Source organism: Prenolepis imparis, unplaced genomic scaffold (assembly GCF_030444845.1).
Source record: "Prenolepis imparis isolate NDT839.2.m4 unplaced genomic scaffold, iyPreImpa1.0 SCAF_9, whole genome shotgun sequence".
In the NCBI taxonomy this organism is placed as follows: domain Eukaryota; kingdom Metazoa; phylum Arthropoda; class Insecta; order Hymenoptera; family Formicidae; genus Prenolepis; species Prenolepis imparis.
The window spans coordinates 14845014-14855236 of NW_028141167.1; the positions used below are offsets into that span (position 1 = coordinate 14845014).

Below are 10223 nucleotides of genomic sequence, written 5' to 3' on the forward strand. Positions count from 1 at the left end.
ACATACATATATAATATATAATTATATATATATAATATATTATATATTAAACTATATATAGAAGATGTTTAAGAAATATTTGGATAAAATTCTACAGTGTATTCCTCACGTCAAAATAAAAAAAAAGTTTATGTATACCCATAATCAAAATAGAGTGGTTGAAAAGTTATAGTAAAATAAAGTTTATGTTAACGTTATTATTAAATATAATCATAAGTAAGCACTTAATTCATAAGAAATGCTTAAAATGGTCACGATTTGATTGATGACAGATTTGTATCTATGGAAACATTTAAATTATTTAAAACGTCTAGTATATTCGCGATCTATTGATAACGAAGAGGTGCTGCGCGTTATTAATGCTTGTAACATTATATGAAATCGTGTGGGAACGTTTAAAATGTTTCGACAATCCTTAATCCATCGTGTCAATTGGCTGTCTTCAATAGAATGACGATCATTTTGAGTATTTCTTATAGTATTTCTTAAATGCTTATATTACTTATGATTATGTTACTTATAATAACGTTAACATAATTTTATTTTACTGTAATTTCGCAACTACTCATTTTTTTATGGATATATACAAACTTTTTTCTTTCTCCCTATCCTTCACTTCCACTGCTTCTATATCTTACCTAAGGTTCTCTCTTAACTATCTCTAAGTTTATTTTCATATATATTATAAATATTTTTATAAATAATAACTGCTTTCAATCACACTTCCATACGCATTCACGCCATCTAACCAAACCATAACTTGTGTTTCTTTATTTGGATAAACTTCCGAAAAGGGCATACCTCCGATTTTTTTGAAACTACGTATACTTACGTATTTTGACGTGCTGATTACGAATATGATAGTGAAAATTGGCGCAACTTTCATTTTCATGGTGAAAACCATAAAAAATCGTCAAAAATTGACGTGTTTTGAATTTATTTTATACTGCATAGAAGTTCCAATATATGGCTTCGCTTTGCATGGAAAGTTGCAAACCCGTGTGGAACCTCGCTTCGCGTGGAAAAGTGTATGCGTGGACACAGTGGGTTCCGCCCCCCTGTGGGGGGCTCCACTATCAAAAACGTAGACAAATAGGTTTGCGTGGAACCTCGCTTCGCGTGGAAAGTTGCAAACCCATGTGGAATCGTATATGGATACGACAATAAGGAGCCAGGGGCCCCGCCGGGCGGGGAAGGGGCGGAGCCCCTTCCCCTGCACCCCCACCCCACTCAAAAACTAACCCAACCCAACCCATGTTTGCAGTACTGCATAGAAGTTCCAATATATCCTCGCTTTGCATGGAAAGTTATACAAACTTATGTGAAATTGTAGAAACATTAGTGCCCCAGTTGATATAACACCTAAAATGTTACAATGTTAATTTGCATTTTTCTCGTAAAGTACTGCTTTTACATTAATAGTGTATAGAATATAAAAGTTGCGTTTTTAAAAGAAGTACAACTTTTATTTTGAACTTTTTCTACTAGGATCAATATTTATTAAGGTAATGAAAGAAAATGTACAAAAAAGCCATTTTTCTTTCATTTTGACCTTGAAGATGACCTTGTCGCCAATTTTCATTGTCATATTCGTAATCAGCGCGTCAAAATACGTAAGTATACGTAGTTTCAAAAAAATCAGAGGTATGCCCTTTTCGGAAGTACACCCCTTTATTTTGACATAAAGGATGAGTATGCCTTAGAAGTTTGTTCAAATACTTCGTAAACACCCTGTATTAATTGTTGTAAATCTGTAAACACACATACACACGAAGACATAGGAAATAGTATTTCTATACTAATAATAGCAATAATAGTAATATATATATATATATATATATATATATATATATAACTTAATTATAGCTTTTCATTTCTTTATTAATATGAAGATATTCGCATTAAGCAAAAAATTAAATAAAACCGTATATATTTCAAGACCTTATTGCCTTTTAAGAAATAGTTGTTTTTTCGAGCGATAGAAGATCCTCGATTGAAGTTTCTTTTTCATCTTGTATTGATAATAAATTTTCTCCACAACCAGTACGACGATGCTTAAAATAATGCCTCCACAAAGAATCGCCAAGATTGGAACGACACTAACCATGCGAACCGGTGTGTAAGCTTTGTTTTTGGCCGATTGCATTAAAAATCTCATATCCTTTAAGCGCATCAACATTCCGTTATCCAAAAATTTCTGCAAACTGTAGGAAAAATTTTTATAATTTGACAGAAGAGAAGAGCGGATGAAAAAAATGCCAGAACAAATATTCACTGGTAATTTATCACGTCGGTGTATGGATTGTCTTTGGACAGAATCATCCCCAGGTTATCTATCCTCTCGGTGTTGACACTGGACAATTTGCAAGGGATTTTCATTTCGACGCTTTTCTTCAATGCGTTCAATATCATATAAGCAACCCTTTTCTCATTGCAAATCTAAAAAAATATAATAAATTTTATAAATAGTCTTCTAACGAAAAGCATAGATATCATATATTTGAAAAAAATTATAATCAGTAATTAATTAATTTTATTGGAAGAAAATTACGTAATATAATATCAACTATTTATTATTATCATTATAAATATCGATCGCACTTGTATGAAACCATCGATTAGAGTTTCCGGCAATTCTGACTCCTTCTTCATTATTTTCATCAGTTTCGTCGAGAAAGATTTCTTCGATATTTCGTACTTTGATTGATGCTATATGCACAAAAACATTTTATAATTATTAATATAATATAATATTTTATTTTATTTTATTTTATTTTATTTAATACATAAACAGATGACACACTTTAGCGCTAACAAGATTATGACAGATATCGGATGTAATTCCATATCACCGGGTGTAATGATTAGGCAATAATTTATTCGCTTATACAAGTATGTGTGCATCAAAAGTGAAAGTCAGAAAAGATACTTAAGATGAATTGAATGAACTTACGGAGATTATATCGTAGTCGGCAGTGCCACGTGGAACAATTAATTGATAGGTACCGTCTTCCACGAATTCATCTATCGTACGAAAAGGAAGAACGCGAATGCAAGCCGTCAAAAAACACACTAATGCAGCTGAATAATGAGCCATTACCAGTACTGCCGTTAAGAATATCGTAAAGTATGCAACGCGTAGCGACGAAAATTTCGGAAACGCTATAAAGAAAACAATTAAGTCTTAAAAAGTTTTGAGAAAAAATGCATTTAAAAATATTATTTAATTTGTAATTTCTAATTTAAAAAATTTAATTCTTTTTAATTACAGTTTCTCAATTTAGTTTCTTAATTTAGCAATCTCTCTCTTTCTCTCTCCCCTCCCTTCCTCCTTTTCTTTTTCCCTTTCCCCCTTTCTCCTTTCCTTTCGTCGTCAGTTTCTACTTTTCCCCTTCTTTCCCTTCCTCCCACCTCCCCTCTCGCTCTCTCTCTCTTTCTTCTTTTTTTTATTAAATATTTTATTTAAATATTTTAGAAATATTTGACGGATAAGTATTTCATCAAAGCTGCTTCGTAAAATTAATTTTCTAACAGTATACTTACCTATAAGTGCTTGTTGACAAAAAATACCCCAAATGCAGAGAAAATTGTCGGAAATCAAATCGAAAGTGTTTCCAGATTCGCAACACGATTTCATGAAGGATAGCAGAAGTGGTGTAATCGCTATTAATGTGATAATCGCAACCCAAATGCGCAAATTGAACGTCTGTTGAACACAATTATACGAGAAATTATTTTATTTAAGTTTAGAATTTGGAATTATTTTTTCTTTTAATATTGTAATATATGTATATATATATATATATATATTTTTTTTTTTTTTTTTTCGTATCTTTTAGACTTTACGAGATATTTCGATGGCAAAGTTAAAATGGACGAATAAATGATACGAAAAAATGTTTCAAACAAAAGTTGTGTGGCTTCAAGGGGGACATAAGATAGTGGAAAAGATTTGACCTTGCATAGTCATTTGAAGGTCACGTAAAGGTCACCGTCAATTGCTTAAATGGAATCTACTACTTTTCTTTGCATATTCTTGTAGCTTATCTCGAGAGCTTTCCAAAACCCTATATATGAGTTGAATTTCGTTCAGAATTTCCTGAGTTATAAGGCTTGAAAGTTACAATACCCATTACTCAAGATGTACCACGCGGAAGTTGCCTAGTCGGGGGGATTTACACCTCTCTTGTGTTTAGAGAAAGATTGGAGAATGATCCAGCCAGTGAAGGCAAAATCGGTGGTTGATCCAGCCAGTAAAGGCTATCAGAATTGACAGTTTATTCATAATGAAATATTATAAAATCTTTACTAAGAATAATAGTTTTTCTTAATCACTAAATATGCTTACAGTAAACAGTCAAGAGTGGTGTAAATCCCCGACAAAATATTGTAACTTTCAAGCCTTAAAACTCAGGAAATTCTGAACGAAATTTAACTCATATATAGGGTTTTGGAAAGCTCTCGAGATAAGCTACAAGAATATGCAAAGAAAAGTAGTAGGTTTCATTTAAGCAATTGACGGTGACCTTCACGTGACCTTCAAATGATTATGCAAGGTCAAATCTTTTCCACTATCTTATGTCCCCCTTGAAGCCACATAACTTTTGTTTGAAACATTTTTTCGTATCTTTTAGACTTTACGAGATATTTCGATGGCAAAGTTAAAATGGAACATATATATTATATACATTTTTTTGCTCATGCTTGAATGAAAACAAACTCTAAGGGCCAGTTTCACCAACGTTGGTTAACTTTTTAAAAACGTATCTGAGAAAAGAGACAAAGATATAATTTAATCGGAGGTTAAAGTTAACCGACGTTCGTGAAACTGGCCCTAGGGGCCGATTGTTCCAACTTCTTGATAAGTTTTACCCGACAGGTAGCATATTTTCGTCTCTTTTCAGATAAGTACTAAAAAAGAGACGAAGATATGCTACCTGTCGAGTAAAACTTACCAAGAAGTTGGAACAACCGGCCCTAAGACGATCTTAATCGTGATTACCTGAAAATAACCAAGCCACTTGACGCCGCATATCCCGGGTTCCCTAATGAATAGGCTGTTCTTAGATATTATCAAGGGCAACGTGAAGTCGACAAAACGCACCCGCAAACTCGTCATCGACATATCGGCGATAGCGAAATCCGCGCGGCCTGATACAATCTCATTCATCACTCCGGACCAAGTGTGATTCTTATGATTCCACATGCCGTGGTCTTCCAATTCCGACACGATGTCCAAACTAAAGTTGAGGGAATGCGTGAGCTCGTTCACTACTTTCCCGTACAAATTGCCCACGTAGTTTTCGGTGAATCTCGAAGAAATCGGTATATCCTGTTTAATATCAATTAATATTAAGTCGAAAACTTGTGTGTGTGTGTGTGTGTGTGTGTGTGTGTGTGTGTGTGTGTGTGTGTGTGTGTGTGTGTGTGCGTGCGTATTTTTCATAATTCAATATTTTAATTCAAATATAAAATATTTTTAGACTATACAGGGTGGCCCCGAACGTTCCAGCCAGACTTTGAGATCTTATAGGAAATTTAATTCTGAACAAAAAATTTCCTATAAACATGGGTCGAAAAATGCTTCCTTAAGAAGTTATCGCTCAACAGGAAATCAAAATGAAAGTACATACATATATCGTCATTTAAACGTCTCACGATATATTTATACCAAAAATCCGCGCAGATCGCTGCCGTGCGACTATTTGTTTGTAAAACGTAGGGTGTTTCCAAACTTATGGAGGTGCCGTATATACAGGATATTTCATTTTAATTAATATAGTGTCGAATATTGCTGAAATTATAGTTGTGACGAAAAAATATTTCATACAAAAGTCAAAAAGTTTCGAGGGAGAAAAAATTGATAATTTTGAATTTTCACTTGTAAATCATTTTTTCAAGGTCATTTAAAGGTCAATCTAATTTTTTGAAATGGAACCATCCTAATTTTTTCATATAAATCGATTCCTCGCAATATTTGGCATAAAACGTTATAAGAATAGGATAGCAAAAAAATGAATAGTTTACTAAATATTTTATAATTTAATGTAACAGTTTTACATAAACTTTTACATAAAATATCTTATAAAGTATTCATTTTTCGGTAATTTTATCTCAATACTTTTATGCGCAAAATAATGAGAGAAATCAATTGCAAAGAAAATATATATATAATTGTTTGTATATACATATATAAATGTTTTTAAGAAAAAATATATAATTTGCTATTAGCAGCTACATATTGTTTTCTTAAAAAAAGCTATATTTCTTTACCAATTGATATAGATATCATTATTTTGTACATATTGAGATAAGATTATTGAAAAATGAATGTTTTATAGTTTATATAAAATTATATCACATTGAAGTACGAAATATCTCGTAATCTATGTCAAATATTTTGACTGACACACGTCATATTAATTATAAAATACTTAGAACATATATACATATATATATATATATATATATATATATATACATATCTGCATGCTTTTCTATTACATAGATTATATATATTTCAAAATATATCGTATCTAATCGAGTACCTTGACTGTGACCGCTCGCAAGACAACTCCCTCCAAGTCCTTCCTTCGATCATAGAGGGATAAGTTCGTCAAGGGTACGAATCCCAAATCATCTTCCCACTTCGCCAGATCGAAAATCTTGGTAGTCTCGCCCTTGACAGAGTACCATTCTTGCAGAACATCTTTGTCGTGGCACAATACCAGCATCTGCGTGTCGAACGCCAGGTTGAAAGGATTGCCTATCGGCTGGCGACAATGATCGTGAGTATTGTTGGCGGGCGTGAAAAGGAACAGCACGAACCACACCGGAAAGGACATGGGATAGCTATTGGTCGCCTCTACGAATTCCAGGTATGCATCGAAATCGGGCATAATAACGATGATGATGGGTTGCACTATTTGATGATAATATCTGAGCGATCTCCATAATTTTCTAAAATGCACGTCCAGGGTCACCACATAGTTTCGGCCTAGCATACGAGAACATGTATGCACCAGGTGCGTAATTCTCAAATCTACAGCAAAGATTTTGCAAATTCAGTTTAATTAGCTTGATACACCTGCGAGAATTCACGATAAAAGATAATCTTAATTTTGTTTAAACGACGCTTGCCCGAGTTAACTCAAGAATACACAATTCTATCAGCATTACTTGCTCGAATTAACTCGGATTTGCACAATTCTATCAGTATCACTTGCTCAAGTTAACTCGAGCTTGCACGTTAAGAGGTTAATTCCATCGGAGTTTAGGAAAAAATCAAGATGTTAAATCACGTAGAACATCAAGTTAACACCGATTCAATGATCACTTTTACATTTGCGAAATAATAACAATCATCAATAATAACATTGGTCAACACTAATTTTATTGTCCATTAGATTAAATCGATTTTAGGGTATCTTTGTGTCACTGATTCCGAACATGGCATTAGTTTTCCTAGATTGGTTCTAATTTTTTAGATAATGGGTGTTCCGTGAAAAACAGAAAAAATGCAAAAAATGTAATGGTCAGGCGTAGCCTATCCCCAAATCATATGAAAACTGTTTCAAATCATACAAAATCATATGTTATATAAAATACCTAATATATAGTTATATTCTGTAATATATACAGTAAAATAACATAAAAACAAAATAAGCTGATTCAGATAATCACAATTAATGAATAGAAAAATGCTGTTTTGTACGATTTTCTTTTATGTGGGTCTCATCAGGATCAAGTTGAAGATAAAAACAATGTTAAAGAATAAAAAGACAACCCAAACTTTGCAGCATATGTCAGCAGCTACAGGTCGTATTGGGGTAAAATCGTAATTTGTGTATCCATTATCTCAAAAATTAGAACCAATTCGGAAAAACTGTTGTCATTTTTGAATTTAGCATCCCCAAAATACCTTAAATTCGCTTAGACATCCTTGGCAACTAAACAAAAGTTTTGTTTTGTTGACCAGTGTAATATTGTGCCGTGTTCAAACTCTATACTCTAAATTCTAAACTGACCACCATAGCCGCCATACTCGTCTCCAGGATGGGTGAATATGACGGTCGCTGCGGAATAAAATTTCCGAATGTCCATGATCACTTCGACAAAAGCATCAATGTGGAAATGTTTTTCCGAGTTTACGAAAACGCAAAAAGGCAGTATCGAGTACGTCAGATAGAGAGCTAATCTCATTTCGTCGCCGTTAGAAGATCGTGAAGATTTACAGCTCGAGGGACACGAAGAGACCGACTAAACGAGACCGATTCAAATTTCTGCTTCTTCCTATCGAGTAATGTGGGGTAGATGCAGGGACGTACATGCATATCAAATATAGACATATTCTAGCCTTTAGTTTAATTTTTTTCTTTTTTTTTTTTTTTTGATAAAAATATTTTTGTAAATGTTTATTTTTCATTGAGGCAAAAAATTTTTTATATCATTATTTTTGTAGGATATATATTTTACATATATTTAGCACCTTTTTAAATTTTTTTTTTTTTTTTAATCAAATACACTCCAAATAACACGATTGCGAAGATTTATATGAAAATAAATACAATCGATCAACTTTAAATTATTATTTTTTTAAGTAGGTATTAATTAAGTGCGATATAATTTCTCTATTTCTTTAAAACCATATAATATATTAAAAATAATATATAATTTATTTAGTATATTAAAAATGCTTTTTTTTTATTTTTCCCAAAAATATTTATTTTATATTGATCAATAACATTAATAAGTGTTAAATTAAAAGTACAATTAATTTTGGAGTTATACAAAAATAAAAATAAAAAATAGAAAAATAGAAATAAAAATATAAAATATAAAAACATAAAAAATATAAAAATCTCACTCATATGGCGCGGAATAAGATCTCTTCTGCGCAATCGTTTATGTCGACAAATCCTAAAATTTCAAGTATCAATATATGCATCCACTTATCCGTCCCTGAGGAAGTGTCCATAGGGAAAGTGCACTTTTCAATTTATAATATCACATCAGATGTATTTTTTGCAAGCATGTACACTGACCGATATATCAGTTCCATTAGAAAATTACGATCAGAAACGCTCAGCTGATTTTATCTTAAATGAGCGTTTATCAGAGTAAATGTTATCGAACTAACATTTCAGTTGACAGGCAGTAATGCTTATATTCCATATTTCTGCTAAAAGAGCAACGATAATCATTATTTTCTTGAACTATATACTTGTGACATCTATTGCGTGTAATATTTGATCTAATCATCAGGATGGTACTCTTTCATTTTTTTCATATTCCAGAAAATAGATTAAAAATAAGTTAGATAATTAGAATAAAAAGTCTTAAATTATATTACATAATATAATTAATCAATTGAAATGATAATATAAACACATACAGGGTATATAAAATGTACAAATCTTAAGTTTTGTGCACCAAAGTAATAAAAAATTGGAAACTTGAACATTTTAAGCTTATTCCTCTATGAGCAAATTGGTTTTTCAATTTTGGCTTCCTTATAGAGGAAGCCAAAATTAATAAGCGAAATAAAATGGTGAGGAAGCAATGTACAAGTTTCCAATTTGCACATTTCTTTTATATAAAATATTTTTTTAAATGTCTCATATGTGTATGTGTATGTGTATATCTATGTACCCAATATCCGAAAATTCAAACATCTATAACTCAAGTTTCAAGTTATTAATCAAATTTCTAATTTGCACACTTTTTCAAAATTTTAAAAATTTACATTTAAAAAAAATTCAATATTTCCTTTAAAAAATAAACCATTTCACCAATTCTTCTCAAATTCAATATCAATCAGTTTTTAATGATATTTTATTCATGTAAAAAAATTTAGTTCAGTATTTCAAAATTTGCAAAAATTAAAAAGTGCACATTTCGTAAAAATTCAAAAATTTATAAAGAATGAATTCTTTAACCGATCCTTGCCAAATTCAATACCAACCATTCTTTAATGATACTGTATTTAAGTAAAAAAATTTAGTCTTATATCTCAAAATTTACAGAAGTTAAAACCACAGACATTTTTCAAAAAATTCAAAATTTTATAAAAAATAAATTTTTTCACTGATTTTCGCTAAATTCAATACTAACTATCCTTTAATGATATTAAAGGTTAAAATTCAAAATATTCGGCATGTACGGGTGGTCTCAGACACCCTGTATGTATATATATATATATATATATCAACAATTCATACATG

At 31.4% G+C, this 10223-nt stretch overlaps 1 protein-coding gene across 1 annotated transcript; it reads right to left on the reverse strand.

Annotated features, from left to right (window-relative positions):
- Positions 1–1931: 1931 nt before the first annotated feature.
- LOC145940732 (glutamate receptor 1-like) lies at positions 1932–7036 on the reverse strand. Its single transcript, XM_083046216.1, has 7 exons — positions 6549–7036; positions 5003–5332; positions 3544–3706; positions 2954–3162; positions 2602–2709; positions 2276–2439; positions 1932–2204 (listed from the first exon to the last, which is right to left on the reverse strand). The coding sequence occupies exons 1-7, from the start codon at positions 7002–7004 to the stop codon at positions 1943–1945; spliced, it is 1692 nt and encodes a 563-aa protein (XP_082902342.1). The 5' UTR covers positions 7005–7036; the 3' UTR covers positions 1932–1942.
- Between the last annotated feature and the right edge of the window lie 3187 nt (positions 7037–10223).

What these genes read in the sequence shown, in the direction of transcription:
- LOC145940732 (XM_083046216.1), bottom strand. Translation starts at nt 7,004, where the DNA reads ATGCTAGGCCGAAACTATGTGGTGACCCTGGACGTGCATTTTAGAAAA. An exon ending in TTGTCAACAAGCACTTATAG is followed by an intron (nt 3,163 to 3,543) that starts GTAAGTATACTG and finishes TTTTCTTTATAG; the next exon opens with CGTTTCCGAAATTTTCGTCG. An exon ending in ACCGACGTGATAAATTACCA is followed by an intron (nt 2,205 to 2,275) that starts GTGAATATTTGT and finishes TTTTTCCTACAG; the next exon opens with TTTGCAGAAATTTTTGGATA.